This window comes from Scleropages formosus, chromosome 9, assembly GCF_900964775.1.
Source record: "Scleropages formosus chromosome 9, fSclFor1.1, whole genome shotgun sequence".
Classification (NCBI taxonomy): domain Eukaryota; kingdom Metazoa; phylum Chordata; class Actinopteri; order Osteoglossiformes; family Osteoglossidae; genus Scleropages; species Scleropages formosus.
The window spans coordinates 2,122,340-2,138,291 of record NC_041814.1 but is presented as its reverse complement, the minus strand read 5'-3'; the positions used below and the strand labels follow the sequence as shown (position 1 = coordinate 2,138,291).

At 50.6% G+C, this 15,952-nt stretch overlaps 1 protein-coding gene across 8 annotated transcripts in view; it reads left to right on the top strand.

Moving 5' to 3' along the window:
- celf5a (cugbp, Elav-like family member 5a) overlaps positions 1-15,675 on the top strand; it is a 166,818-nt gene extending 151,143 nt beyond the window's left edge. For 3 of the 8 annotated variants that reach the window (XM_029255140.1, XM_029255139.1, XM_029255138.1), the window contains exons 7-11: positions 5,314-5,458; positions 10,442-10,654; positions 11,190-11,276; positions 11,971-12,114; positions 14,618-15,589. In XM_029255140.1, coding sequence (XP_029110973.1) covers positions 5,314-5,458; positions 10,442-10,654; positions 11,190-11,276; positions 11,971-12,114; positions 14,618-14,745 — 717 coding nt within the window. In that variant the 3' untranslated portion in view covers positions 14,746-15,589. The other 5 variants (XM_029255137.1, XM_029255136.1, XM_029255141.1 and 2 more) reach the window with 3 other exon arrangements.
- Positions 15,676-15,952: the final 277 nt, after the last annotated feature.

The following is a 15,952-nucleotide window of genomic DNA, read 5'->3' as shown; positions in this document are numbered from 1 at the left end:
AAGAAAAGCGCAGTCCAGCAGGTACCATGTGTTTCAATCTCACCTCATGCTTCAGTACTCTTAAGCATGGTGCGCACCACAAACTGATACAGTAGAAATAAATGAAAAAATAACTAACGGAGGCTCTACAGTCACAACACACCGCTGTAAGGGTGACGCAAAACCACCGTTCAGCTGCTTTTACTAATACATGATTCAATTAGTATAAAATATTACCCCGCACATTGCGTTACCTAATGAGATTTTGCCTCAAGAAAACATACTTTAACTGCAGACCTGCTACAGTGACATTTCATTAAGAGCTGGGGACAAGTGCTGATCCATACCAGTTTCGCTGTGCCATTGTCTATCAATCATATCACTGTGCTTCTGGTTACCATTCAACACATTTCTGATTTTTTTCTGTTTCTGCTAAATCATAATGCATAAATGCATGTTATATAGCTAGTCCAATTACTCCTACTGTTACTGATATTTCTGACGTATGTATGTTAAGGGATATACTCTTACATTAGCTTCAGGTATGGTATTTACAATTTTAATTTAACTTTATTTTGCGTTGCCCTGTGCTTAGAAACCTCTGGTTAGGATGTTCGGAACCAGTTATAGTACGGAAAATAATTTTTGCAAAAAATACATGACTTCCTAAGTGACAAGTTTAGTGAAACAGCTGTAGTGGTTTCGCAGGATAACGACCAGCGTTGTACCTATCACTTCTTCTGTGGATGGAGCAGTAGACAACATCTCATGCTGGAGGGACAGCGCATCCGAAAAAAAGGTTTAATCTAAAATAAAATGGAAACGTGCGCCGACAGTGTGGCGGTGTGTCTGTAATTTGGCGCTAATGAATGGCAAGAAGTGCCGCAGGTGAGGATCGGTGGCGTCGCTGAAGCCGAAGGTTGCAGTCACTAACTGATATTGCCCTCTGTTGAGCAAACACGGAACACGGGCTTAAAACACACCCTGCAGGCAAACCTCACACTTGTGGATATTAAAACAAAATTTTCAGAGGAAACCAAACATGGAATAATGACCGTGTTTTAATATCAACACCTGCTAAATCACCTCCTCATTATTGTCTGCATCAGCTGTGCATTTATGTTTTGCTTTTGAGAGGTTAATTTAAATGTTTCTAATCTAATCGTTAATGTTTGATTATTATATAATTAGTTCTGTAGGTGTTTTTCATTCCTCAGGCAAACTGAAAATCTCTATAGAATTAGTAAGCATGCACTGCGAGAGGATATCAGTAATGATGTACAACCATACTCCTGCGCTTATTCTCTAAATAGGAATGGATAACGTGCTTTATAATAAGACGGTTCCGCAGCGGGATCATAATTACATGTGGAGCATCTCCCTCATCTGCCACCACCAGAAGCAGCAAAAAAAGGAAAAAAAAAAGAAAAAAAAAAGTTAGAAAATATAAAACAGGAAAACCAACCACAGCATTAATTTGATAAATTAAGCCCTTAAGCTCGGACAGTGTGAACAAAGTCAATTTTCTTTGGGTTTGTCCCTGGTAGAATGCACACCACGACTGCGGTTTCAGGCAATCAGTGGGTTCAGGACCTCAATAACTGGGGTCCTTCGCTGTCTCGTGGCCCATCTCCCTCTCCCTTCTCTCTCTCTCTCTCTCTCTCTCTCTCTCTCGCACCGTCCTCCCTTCTGTCCTCCCTGCTCCGCCGCCGGTGTGAGTGCCAGCTCCGGACCAGCAGAAAGGGTCGCCTGTGGTAGCACAGCTCTGGGAGTGGCGGTGTCGCCGAGCAGTGCTACACAGATAATTGCCATGTGATAAAGAGGTGATTGCCTGCTGGCACCTGGGGGGAATAATGCCATCAGGTTGCAATAAAAAAGCAGATGCCAGACACTAAATGGATGCTGTAGCACGGGCTACCTTTCCACACCCCTCCTCCGCCCACCTCCCTTTATCAGCAAAGAGAAAAGGTTATGATGAAACCTGAACTGTGGGCAATTTCCCGCCCGTCTCGGAGCTTTGCAATCTACTCAAGGATGAATAAATTAAAGCTTTTTCGGTTTGGAGTCATAAAAGCAGAGAGGAGGACCACGGCGGTTGAAGACAGGAGACCAAGCTTTTTTTTTTTTTTTGCCAACTCCGTGGTGCTGCCACGGAATGACACGTTGAGAGGAAGTGCAGCTAAAGGCACCGCTGCTATCTACAGGGGTCTGCGGCGTCTGCGTGGTGCGCTTGCGGTGAGCGGCGTGTGAAAGTCTCCTGTCGGATTTGCGCTCCCCTCGGTTTCCGCACGATGTGTGGAAACCGGAGGAGAGAAGCCCCCTCCCCCGCCCCCGCCCTGCACCGCAGTACATCTACCCACAGTGAGGGAGGGGAGGGCAATAACCAGCAACCGCTGTGACGCGTGGTGGGGGTGCTTGCCAGGCCTCGGTGCCCCGCTAACCTCGGCCTCACCCTAATGAGCATTTCGAGAGGTGCTCTTTCGAGGGAATCCCTTTGCTCCTCACGCTCACTTTTCGTCTCGCTTGTTTACGTTTGTCGGACCCTTTTGTTTCTCCCGTGTTGCTTTCTTCGCCCCTTTTGTAAAAGCTCAATTTGTCTTATTCGCTGCAAAATGGATGATCCCCATTTGTCACGTTGATAAAATTATGCAAATGACAAAAGGAGTTAATAGATAGCGGTGGCAAGGCATGTGGCTAATGGATGAGGTGCCAGCGGCACCCGTTCTTGTGGCGGGACAGCCGCTTTCAGGTTACCTGACAGGGGCATTGAGGGAAAATAATTGGCTTTTCCTACCCAGGGACTCCATGCAAATACAGCAAGGGGCGGTGGGGGGGGGGGGGGGCTCACGTGCCGCACGCTATCGTCATTAGCATTAGAGTCGGGATGAGAGGCATTACATTTTTGCTTAGCCGCGCCACTTTTGGCACAGTCAATCCCTTCAATTGTATTACGAAGCCACACAGTATGGAAATTCTATAACACAATAAGGGAGAAAATATATCACAATTCAGCCGTTCAGTTTAATCCACGTTTTTTTCTTCCCCTCCCGCCCCACGCATAACTGCATTCTTGATCTTCAGTGTCAAGCCCTGAAAAAGGAAGCTGATTCCCTGGTTAAACCTAGCAGAACACACAAGTGCCGAGCGGTATTTCCCAGGCTTACGCCCTCCTCGAGTAGCCTGGACGCGGCGCGCGCGCCCGACACGCTAACTCACACTCATCGTGCGCAGCGGTGCCGCACGAGGGCGCGTGTTCTCTGCGGGGTTCTCAAATCGGCTGGGACAGGGCGGTCTCCAGGCTGTCAAAGGGTAGTCACGAAGATTCCGAAAAGAGATCCCTGGATCACTCTGTAGAGGACAAAGTTGTTGGCTCCTGCTGTAATCTGAGCACTCAAGTAGAAACAGGGGGTGTGGTGGTGCGGTGGTGCATTGGGTTCAACCCGTACCTGCTGTGCGGTGGGTCTAGGGTTCAAGCCCTGCTTGGTGTCCCATCTAGGGTCTGTCCCCTACCCCTTCAGCCTTGCGCCCTCTGTTGTCTGGTAGGCTCTGGCTTGCCATGACCCCGGTGGGGACCGGCAGCTGTTGACAATGGACTTAATTAGAACATGCTAATAAGACTTTCTCTGAATATCCAATCTTTTCTTGCTACAAGAAAAATAAGGGAGTACACTGCTTATATATATATATATGTATACAGTAGTCACTCCTTATCCGGAGGGGATATGTTCCAAGACCCCCAGCGGATGCCTGAAACCGCAAACACTGTAGTACCCTACCCTATATATACAATGTTTTTTCCTATACAGAAGAAGAAGAAAGAAAACTAAGGACCAATGCCCAGATTCACATACGTATTGATTTTTAAATAAAGTTTTTCATTTAAAAAAACACACAACCGCCGCAATACCGAGACGGTCGATTTGGAACACGAGACGCTACTAAGTGACTAACGGGTGAGTAGCGTATACAGCGTGGATACGTTGGACAATGGGATGATTCACGTCCCACAGGACGGCGTGAGATTTCATCACGATAATCAAAGCAGCGCGCAATTTAAAAATCATGAATATTTTTATTTCTGGAATTTTTCGTTTAATATTTTGGAATCGCGGATGACCGCAGAAAGCGATACTGCGGATAAGGGGGGACCACCATATATATATATATATATATATATATATACATGGACAGACTGGATCAACTAGAGCAGATTAATCAGTTGGACATTTGGAATAAAATTCAATACAGGGACCCTCCACGGACTCCCCTTGAGAGCTCTCTTCCACAGTGAATGCACATCTACTCATTGTCAGGGCCTACATCGCAGATGGGTCCTCACAGAACAGCACAGGATTCCAAGCGCAGGAACAGGTCCGATGACTAGAGCAGGTGAGGAGCGACTGCAAAATTCACCTGTTGCGCTGTGAGCTCCACTAGGATGGGGGTGGGCGACTGCGCTCCAGGAACGAAGTAAGGCCTCCTGGTTTTAGCGCCATTCCTTCGCCTCGACGGAGCGAATCGCGCCGTTCTGATCATTCCCAACTGCCGCGAACTTCGCCGTGACCTTTCGGTCGCGCTCGACGGAGTTGGCCAAAGAAACACCCTCGAAGGAGGAAATGCTGCAAAAGTGCTACGGACACACGCGTCCAAATAAACCCCCTTTACGTTCCCCTTTATTTGATCCTTTCTCGTACGTAAACAAATTAAAACAAATTGCCGCTGCTCTCGCTTTAGATTGATCAATCCTGTACTTAGTTAATTGTTCAAGAGCTGAGAACGACTAAATAATCTTTGATTAATCGCAATAATGGGCCGCATTATTCTTTTACGGGTGGAAAAAAAATCAAACTTTTTCGAAACACTTCTCGGCGCTACGGTAGGGGCAGGTATTGCGCGCATTCGCTTTGATCGAGCAATTATGGCGGGTCCTCGAATTACAGGTTCATTTTTTATGATTTGCGCCGTGCGACCGATTAAATCAGCAGCTCGATCCGAGATGATTAATGAAGAGTTTGGATGGAAGGAAAAGGCCGGAAGCAGCCCGGGATAGCATTCGTTGATTCCCGCCCCGGAGGAGCAGGCGAAAGGCTTTACGGAACGCCCTTTCCAGAGGAGGCGTTTCCACCTGAGAAGGACGCAATCCTCTGCCGAGGCAACCCGTAGGTGACCCGAAAGCTACCGCGATCCGCTCTTTGTAATACCGTGCCGTCCGCTTATTCTCAGCTCTGACGCCGAGAGATTTCCCGGCCCGCGGAGGCAGCCGCTCGACCCCGAAGACAGCTTCCGTCCTCAAGGAAAGCTCTGACGTGTTCCTTTTCTCTGCCTCCGCCTCAGCTGATGCAGCAGCAGGCCGCCATCATGGCGGCCACGCACGGCGGCTACTTGACCCCCAGCGTGGCCTTCCCCGCGGCGCAGATCCACCAGATGGGGGCGCTCAACATCAACGGCCTGCCACCCACCCCCATGACCCCGGTGTCGGGTGAGTTTCATCAGACGCTGGGTGAGCACCATGTTTCCATCCCTTCGGGTCGGGGCGGGGAATTAAGAAACGCGGCGCAAGGCCAAAAAGAGGGGACGCGACGCCGGCGGATTAATTCGCGATTCTCCCGAAACAAATTGTTCTGTCATCGCTTTCATTGGATTTCAATTTTTATTTATTTATCTTGCGTAGGCGCCGCCGTAACAGTTTCGATAAAAAATTAGGCAACGGCGCTGCTTGTATTATTCAAACGTAAAGGTGCGGCACGTCCCCTGAATTTCTGACCTTGCGCTTTACGCGGGATTTGCATGCAGCGCTTCCTGTTTCACATTACAGAAACATTTCATCACCCTTTACATACACATTAAAGGGAATGTGAATGATTCTGACATTTGCTGTATTACATTTGCTTGCGCTGCAATATTTCATATTCATGGAAATGGAAAATTATCAATATCCTCACGCGGGGCACAATGTATGAAACAGCATCCTGCCCTTTATTTTTCCCGCTGCGTTCGTAGCGATTGCTGTAATCAGGTTCGGTAACTGCCTTCCACTGAGTAAAATGTTGAGGAATCAGCCAATTGACAGGGTGGAAAAATGATGCACTCTTGTTTTCCGCGCCTGATTATCAATTTCTCTTCGCCGGCGTTTCTGGGTAAAACGCGTCGGGCCGAAATTTTAATCAGGCCTGACGGCGCGCACCTGATGGGCCGGCGCCCACGGGTTGGCTCGCGCTCGGAGACGGCCATTCGTCAAATAATTTGCCGAGACTCGCCGGGGCCGAAATAAGCATCTACGTGCAAATATCATCGATCAAAGGCGACATTCGGAAACGCGTAACCCACCGGTGCGGGGCGCTTCCCCTGCCCGCGCACACGCAGCTTAGGTAAACCCTGACATTCTTTGCCGTTTGATCACCGATGCGCCGCCATTCCCGTGGACGCTTCCGGAGGCGACGCGAGCTTGATTTATTCGATCGAGTGCGACGCCCTCGTGACGCGGCCTCGCCTCGCTCCGGCACGTGCTCGGGAATTCTGTCCTTCTACCGGACTGGCCGCGCTCCGCTGGGTGCAGAGCCGGTCATCGGTTCGCACCACCCGCTCTCGGCTGATTACCTCGTATTATCGAGTCCGTCGCATTATCAATCCCTGCAAGAGAGGGCAGCATCCTCGGATCCTCAAGGTCCGCAATAAATAAGAAACCCTTTGTCGTTCGTTTGTATTCTGCCGGCGGTCTGCTTTTATTATTATTCAGCTCCTTTCTTCATCGCGGCGCTGAATTATTTAAGTTCTTCACTTCATTGAAGAAGCACACAACGGAGTTTGGCAAGACTGTCTGTTTAACATGTCTGTAATACCTGGAAGAGGAAAAAACTGACAAAATCCTCAGACTAATAATTCATCCGCCCGGAACAAATGTCCAGAGCTGGAATCACCGTTACATTTCGAAAGAACACCGTCCCTTGGCTCTGTTTTGTGTTGAAGTACTAGGTAATCATTACCTTGTCTCTTAAAATAAGATGTTCATATTAAAAAAAAAAAAACAGCAAGAAAAGCAACGGAGTTAATCAAGCCCCAGTGGCTCCTGGGGGGTTAGTTTTCAGACTGTGGCCAAATAAGACTTTCCCTTCCGACTCTGCAAACGACAACTGTAAACTGATTGTATGGATTCGGTCCTGGAAAAATGTAAATGAGTCTGAATCGGTTCCTTTTTCATGCCTAACATTACTGTAAACATTTCCTAAACATTTCCTAAGTATTCCTGAGGGCAGCCGGTAGCGTAGTGGTTATAGCTGCTGCCTTTGGATCCAAAGGCTACAGGTTCAATCCATATCTATGAGCAGGGTGCTTACCCTCAATTATTCTAGCGAAATTACCCAGGTATATAAAGGGGTAAGTAACTACAACATAGTAAGTTGCTTTGGAGAAAAGTATGAGCCAAATAAATAAATATGCTCCTCTACTGCCTTGCGAGCGGTTTATGTCTTTCCGAAAACGGTGACTTTTTTTTATGCAGCTGTGGAGCGCTTCCTTGTAAAAGCATGCGATAGTAAAAAAAAGAAAAAAAAAAAAGAAGATTAATATAAAACAGATGACGTACTGCCACGTATCCTCATTACAAGACTTGACTGTATAATGGTTTAATAAATCAAGTTTTTCCCCATAGTGCACCAATCACAGAGTCAGGACCGTGCGGTCACGCTTCCTTTTACAGCATCAGCCACTGAACGCCAACGCGGACAACTCTGCGTCCAGCGGCACGAAGGCAGGGTCCGATTTCCAAAGGTCATTTCGCGGCAACAATGAAACGTGCGTCCGATCAGCAGGTGGAAGAGCCTTAAGCCTGACGACGCGTACGCGGTGCGCCAGGTGGCTCGCTCGATTAGCGCCCGCACCCTGGACGTGATGTATGATGATGCGTTATGAAGGCACCGTTGGCCAGGTGCACCTCCCGAGGTGGGGAGGAAAGAAGGCGAACCAGATGAGCGGAACCTGCCAAAGACGCGCTCCATTACGGCGCCGCCGGCTCCGGGAACACTTTAAAAGTTTGTGGGTTCGCTTTGATTGGCGCGGTTTGCCGTGGCGCAGCCCGGAACAGAGACGGTGAGGCCGAGACCCAGGAAAGGCTCCGGCGGGCGGTTGAGCCGCAAGTCTCCGCCCAGATGCCCTTCGCAATCCGCGGTGCCATCCGTACAAAACGTTAGAGTGCCACTTATCGATAGGATTAACGGTTGAAACGCCCGGAAAGGCATCTTGTCTTTCCGAACGAGGCAACGGATTTATACGTCTGCAAGAGAATGATAATTAACGCAAGAATGATGATCTTATTTACGATTTCATAAAACGATGTTTTTATTCATTTTCGGTCAGCAGCACCATTCAGATAGTCGTGAATGGTAGTAAATATTACGATTAAGATTGGTAGCAGTTTTTAGGCAAGAATAGACGGAACGTGCTCTTCCGTATGTTGTTTTCGTGGATGGGATAACACGCTGACCCGGACCGACCCGGGATGCCAAGCCACGGTAGCGCTTTGCCGGACATCACGCCGTTCCGGGCGCTTCGGCAGGGCGCAGCTGGTAACGTACTGGTTTGGATCCAATGATTGCACGTTCAATCCCCACCTCTGGCTGTAGCACCCTTGAGCAAGGTACTTACCCTAAATGACTCCAGTAAAATTACCCAGCTGTACAAGTGGGTAAATAACTGTAAGTAGCTTAACGCTGGAAGTCGCGTTGGAGAAAAGCACCCGCTAGATGAATAAATATCGATGTTCAGGATCGTGACTCTTGCAGCCACTTGGAAATGTTTCATGGGAGCCACCGTTCAGGTTTTACTCTGAATGCGCAGAAATAAAGTTCACTTTCCAATTGTCCCTTCTAGTAATGTCATTTCGAATGGAACAGAGGTGTTGGCGCCTTAACGCACAGTCCTTGTCACGCAAGGAGTGCTCTTCAACCTCTCATGGGCTGGCGAGCGGTTTTAAATAACCGCATTGTTCAAATGTCTTACCGGGCAATTAGCCGTAGTGCGTGTTTGCTCAGCCTGCTGTTCAGCGATGACCTGAGCTGACATTAGAGCTCTACTACACACCTTGCACACGTTTCGTGCTTTATCGCATAAAAGTGTGTAAACACGCGAAAGGTCGACGTTTGGTCTTCGAAGTATTACGGAATGATTCGATCGTCATATTTGGCGACATTTAAAACGGACGTCGAGTGACGAGCAGCTCTTCCTGGCACACCGCGAGTTGCTCCTGGCTGGCACAGCACCTCGGCCCTCTGGCTATGGGGTCTGTCAGTCAGCCCCCCCACCCCCAGCTGCCACGCTCTCCCAACCAGCAACCTTCCTAATCTCCCATTTCCAGTTTTATCTCAACCCTGCTGCGTCCTTCCTTTCTCCCTCCCTCCCTCCCTCCCTCTCTCTCTGCCAGCCAGATGACGGAGGGGCCGCATTATCACGCGGCAGAGCGCGTGCGGTCGGCTGCGCTCGCTGTCTGAGCCCCGGGGAGCAGGGAGTGGTCCTTGATACCCTGTGGAGGCTGGCCAGCCCGAAGCCTAATCCATCACAGGGCTGTAGGAGGCCGGCTGCGCAGCGAGCTCTGGAAGAGGAAAACAGCGCAAGGGGGCATGCAAGGGCACCGTTCTCCCCGGACGTGCCGTTTGATCGGTGCGCGCAGCCAGGGCCTCGAACGCCTCGCCTCCCGAGCGCGAGCTTGCCTGGGTACATTCGGTCCTGCCGGATCCCCTGCGCGTCGCAAGAGCGCACGCGCTTCTGCTCCGTAGGCACGTGAGGGCGCGCGCCCACGCCGCGCGCGTCCGCGCTTGGAGATCCGGGGCCTCGTGGACACCGCAGGGCAAGGGCGACGTGCCTGAGGGTTTCCGTGACAACCGCGTCTTCCGTCCAAACCCGTCTTGCGTAAAGATCGATCGCCCGGGAGATGCGTGCCAGCCGGGGTCTGAAACACAACCCTTCCCTCCTCCGCTGTGTAAAGAGTGTCACAGTAAGAACTCATAATAATAACCACGCTGTATGCGAGCGGTTGCTATTTATGGTGATGATGCACTCTGTGCCATACTGTTATTATTACTATTATTAATATTATTATTATTATCATCCTTACTATTGTTAATGGTGAACTACAGCGTATCTACTGCTCGCGTCCTGCTGTCCTGCTCCATCACGAGGCAGACATGTAAAAATAAGCACACGATGAGACATGTAAGACTCAGGCGCACTGCGGGAGCGACAAGGTCTCGGAGCAGCGAATGTACCAGGATTTCGCCGCCCTGCTTCTGTCGTGCTGCTGCGATTGCAGGGTGGTTTCATCATCCTGGCGCCGAGCTGCCGCAGGCTCTCGCCAGGGCTCTGCACGCAGGCTCACAACCCACAGGTGCTTTGGCGCGCCGCTCCTCCCCCCCGCCCCCTCCCCCCCGGCCTCCTGTCACACCCCGCGCTGTCCCCCTGTCCCCCTCCGCAGGCCTCAGCTCGCCACCCGCCAACATCGCCACATCCGCCGTGCCCAGCATCGTCACGCCCATCGTCAACGGCTTCACCGGCATCCCCCACCAGCCCAACGGGCACCCCGCCGTCGAGGCTGTCTACACCAACGGCCTGCCGCCCTACTCCGCCCAGAGCCCCACGGCTGCCGACACCCTCCAGCAAGCCTTCACCGGTGTGCAGCAGTACACAGGTACGATACCCGCACCCGGATGCAGACAGGGGGCACCGACTCCCCGTCCACACGGAGCGTTCAGCCTTTGTTTGTGTCACGGGACGCTTTCGGTTATAAAGCGGGGGTAATGTTACGATAGGCTGCTTTGAATGATGCATATCTGCCCGTCGATGAGGGGGGCGCGGTGGGTTGGACTGGGTCCTGCTCTCCGGTGGGTCTGGGGTTCGAGTCCCGCTTGGGGTGCCTTGCGATGGACTGGCGTCCCGTCCCAGGTGCGTCCCCTCCCCTTCCGGCCTTACGCCCTGCGTTGCCGGGTACGCTCCGGTTCCCCGCGACCCCATCTGGGACAAGCGGTTCAGAAAATGCGTGTGTGTGTGTGCATGTGTGCCCGTCGATGTTAATATCCGCTGACGGTCTGTCTCCTCAACGACGATTTTGCGGAGCTCCGGCTATTTTTGTCCCGCTACGGGTGCGGCGAACGCAGCGGGCTCCTTTCGGAAAGGGCTGAATCACCGCTCCGCGCCGCGCTCACCTGTGCCCCGTTCTCCCGCAGCGATCTACCCGGCGACCACGCTGACCCCTATTGGACAGACACTGCCACAACCCCCCCAAGTCATCCAGCAACAGCAGCAGAGGGAAGGTGAGGGTGAGAAAACTCCTTTTCTGTATCTCGGCCGTGAGGGGGGATTTAGGAAGACGCGCGTGCCAGCAGCTCATATCTGTACGCTGCAGAGCGCACTGTGAGAATACCCTGATGAGCACAGTGACCTGGAACGTACGATTTATCTGAAAACGCTCCGCACGCCCGCATCAATCTGGGCTCTTTCTTCGCCCGGGACGGCGTTGCGTCGTTTGTTCTTCCTCCGGCGAAAGCGAAAATAACAGACGGCACCGTGCACAGGTGCGGAGAAGCGCAACTGTACGAGTCCAGCAGGTACCGCAGCGGTTAGGGTGGTCTGTAGGTTGCTGGATCGAGCCCCACGAGATGCTCTGCAGTAAAACCCTTGAGTAAGGTACTTAACCTAAATTGCTCCAGTAAACCACCCAGCTGTGTAAACGGATACGTTGCTTTGGATAGAAGCATCAGCGACGCAGCAAAATAAAATTAATGTTGCTTGTTGGTTAAGAAAACATGGCCATCAGCAGTCGTTGCCGTTACAGCGAAAGCGGCTTTGCAAGACGTGCACGCAAAACAGCCACGCCAGAACGCGTTTTTGGAGATCTGCGTGGGAACGAGCATTTGTACTTTAACCGGATAGGAACGGCGGGGCCGAAAGGGATCCCTGAAACGGTTAAGGGGACGGCAGCCTGACGGCGACTTCGCTGTGTTCCAGGACCCGAGGGCTGTAACCTGTTCATCTACCACCTGCCGCAGGAGTTTGGGGATAATGAGCTCATGCAGATGTTCCTACCCTTTGGAACTGTCATCTCCTCCAAGGTCTTCATGGACCGAGCCACCAACCAGAGCAAATGCTTCGGTAAGTTGGGAAGGGGTTGGGGGGGCACGACAGTGAAGTGCTGACTGGCAGGCCGTCTTGGCACTGGCGTTTCCCGTCACACAACAGCCGTCGCCGTGGCGATTGAAAACGCAGCCTTATTACTCTCGGCGTCCGCATGTCTCGGCCTCGCAGCGCTGGGTAGCGCCGGAAACGTACGCTGCGTCGCTGTTGCGCTACGAATATTCAGCAGGAGCCACAAACAAACAAAAACAAGGAAATACATTACAGCTGACACATAAAATTGTGACCCCACCCCCAGGCTTACCTTCACAGCTTTTATTAAAGCTTTATTCATCTTCGGTAAGTGTCTGAAATAAGGCTTTATTGCCAAATACACACACACACACATATATATATATATTTTTTTTTTTGGTGACATTTTATTAAACGTACAAACTCGACCAAAGAGCTTCTGTTCGTGTGCAGCACCGACACGCCGCCGGAGGCAAACGGAGGGAGCACGTTTTCCCTGGCGCTCACGAGAGGGGCACGCCTCGTGCGCATCCCTCCATTTCCGCCGTGCTGGATTTGCTCTCGGCTTACTGGGTTTCCGCCTCATCCCTAAAGAGCTTGTTTCGGGGGAATTCGGTGAATTTGCAAAAAATCCCTGCCAATTTCTTTTTTTCCGTTTTGGCTTGAATTTGAGATCTAATCACGTGAGAACGGTGCCACGTCAGGGCACCGAGTGCCACTCCTTAACCGCATTCCCTCCTGTATCTATACCCCAGAGCTGCCGGTCGGCTGTAGCCCCTCCTGGAACCCCCCCCCCCCCACCCCCTCAGAAGGGGACAGGGATGGGGGCTGGTGACAACAGGCAGGCAGGGGCAGGAGACAATTATAGATCAGCGTTTGTTTTCACTTCGGGGAGCGGCGTATCCCTGTGCTAAATTGATTGCGGCTTGGTCTCCCAAGGGGAGTTAATAACGTATAAATTCACGGAAGACGGGCTGCTCGCGGTATCGACTGATACTCTATGCATTTACAACGCAGCGTCGGGCCGGGAGAATTGGCGCTCGTTGGGATAATTAATCTAGAGAGCGTGCGGAGGGATAAATCCACACTGATGGAGGCCAAACACGGTAACCCCCCCCCCCCAACCCCCGCCCGCCCCGGTCAAGCGGGTTTACGTCCGCGTGGTCCAGCGTTATCGACGTACCCCCTCATCGTCCGCTGTCCCTTCCTTCCCCCTCTGCCGTCTTTACCCCCCTGTGCCAAGTGGCCCTTCTGCAAAAGGCCATTCGCACCACCTCCGCCGCCTCCCCCCCAACCCGCCCCTTGCCACTTTGCCTGGGGACCTGATGAGGCTCCTGCTGTTCCTCACGGGTCATTGGCTGCTCCTCATGATGCTCCGGCGATGGGGGAGACGCAGCGGGAGGTCGGCACATCTCCAGGCTTCCTTCCTTCACCCGATGGGACGGCGCACAAGCACGCGGGGCCGACGCGGTCGTCTGTGCGCACCTGTGACGGCGCGCGCGTCTCAACTCCCGCTTCCCAAACCGTCCAATTTGTATCAGTTGCTATTCGTACCATTTTTAATTCCTGCAGCTTTATGGAGCACTCCGTAGGATTTTGTGTCAGCAAAGGAACACGGCAGTATTAATGAAGAAAAGATAGTAATTTAGATGGAGTTAATTCCGAGAGTATGTAAGAGTAAATTAAGCAATGAAAATTAAACCCAATAAAAATTGCAAGCGCATGAATATACTTAATAACTGTTCATGACAGCTTCTTGTAAATGACCTCATTATTTCTGTAATCCAATGTATGCTGGAGAAACCCTATTAAACCCTAAGTTGAGAATGTACACATCTGCTCGGCGACACCACTGTCTGTGAAAATGATGCTCATTAGTATTAACAGTGGGCTTCTTTAGGTAATTCTCTGTAAAACAACAAATAATAGGGTCTGCATTCGGAAACTTGTGGAGCGCTGGCAAAACCATGCGTGTTTTTCGCCGCTGAACAGAAATTTACTTTAGTTGCGATTTCACGGAACCGGTTCCACGATAAATATAATTGATATAATCCAATAATACAGTGAAATGAAATAAAATATGCATAAAGGAAGACGCATTATGTATTAGCTCACATATTACATATAACGAAGGTGATCTGAAAAAGCCTTAGAATAAATGTTGCACTGTTTATAATGTTTGATGTCCTTTAATATGTGCTGAAGGTATTGTGTGAACATGGAAAATACTGGTAAAAATTGTAAACGTGGGACCGAAAGGCTGGCAGATATGCACAACGAAGCCTCTCAGAACTTGCGCTCCGGTGTGTGGTTGCAGGATCTTCTGCTGAACTACTCTCACCGTCACCGTTACTCGAGGGAGGGCTTTTCAATCGTTTCACAAAGTCTTGAGCTGCGGGTCGCTCTCCTTCCTTCGTGGTCATCCAAGACCCCCTCTTTGTCTGAGGACCGCAGGGGTCGACCGTATCCTCAACCCTGGGGCGTTTGTCCGTTTCCCCTCCCGCTGCAGGTTTCGTGAGCTTCGACAACCCGGCGAGCGCGCAAGCTGCCATACAGGCCATGAACGGGTTCCAGATCGGGATGAAGAGGTTGAAAGTCCAGTTGAAAAGACCGAAAGATGCCAGCCGCCCATACTGACAGGTCCCCGACTCATCCCTTGAGTGTTCAACTGCAACAGCACAGGTGAGCAGGCGGCAACGCGGGCAGCACGTATTTAATCCGCTCAAACATCACCGAGACGCGACCACGATGCTTTTCAACATAAACCTCTAATAATCCCGCTCATCGAGACTCTCGTGAATTGACATCGAAATGAAGGATTTATGTGCAGGTTAAGTGGCGATTCGGCGAAGACCGTAATTCCGCATCTTCGGTGTTAGCAGTCCTCCCAAATACAGAATTTCTGTAACTGCCAACGGAGCGTGCAACACTTGAAATGTACTTGGTGAGTACAGGTAACAGTTATACCTTCATATAACGAAAATAATGAGGCCGTTACATTAGATTTTGTCATTTAGCTGGCGATTTTCTCCAAAGCAGTTATTCACCTGTTCGTACGGCGGAGTAATTTCGAGCGAGTGCCTCGCTCGAGGGTACTACAGCCGGAGATCGAACCCGCGACCTTTGGAATCGAAAGCAGCGGCTCGGACCACTACGCTACCAGGTGTCCCCGTCTCACCCATTAAGTCAATTATAGTCAAGGCACAAGAGACAATTTTTCATTTGTTTGTAAAGAAAAGAGCGTTTAACCTCCCCCAAAGACAAATGTTGGCAAATTGTGCTGAGTCAGAGTAGACCTCCTCAAGTGGCGAAAAGTCTAAACTGTTTTGACACCGTAGGTTATGGATGTGACAAGTCGGATTTGGACTGCCTTTTATCAAATCGTGACAGAAACCAATACGGCCCGTGCGTCGCTCTCCCGACGTTTAATCATCGCTTTTATTTTCTCGGCATGCTTTCAGAGGCTTGTATGGTTTCACATATTCGATTTCTTTCAGGTTTTTGAAGAGAAGTTACGGATACCTTGAAGGAGCTATTTCTTTAAATAAAATTAAGAAAAAAAAAAAACAATAACAAACCCGATGAAGGATTTTTGAAGACATATCATCTTTTACTTACGATGACATAACGCGAGCGAGGAGAGGTGCGGGAGACTTGGCACCGTACTGAGAAACGGCACCAACAGCCGCGGAAGGAAGAGGAGGACGGACACAAAGATGTCAAAGCAAAGTGGCACGACGGGAAACTCTGAACAACCGAGCTTTTCGCAACGAGACTTGAACCGTTAATTAAGCAACAAACAAACATAAAAGCAGCAACTACAAATAGATTTCTATATACATGT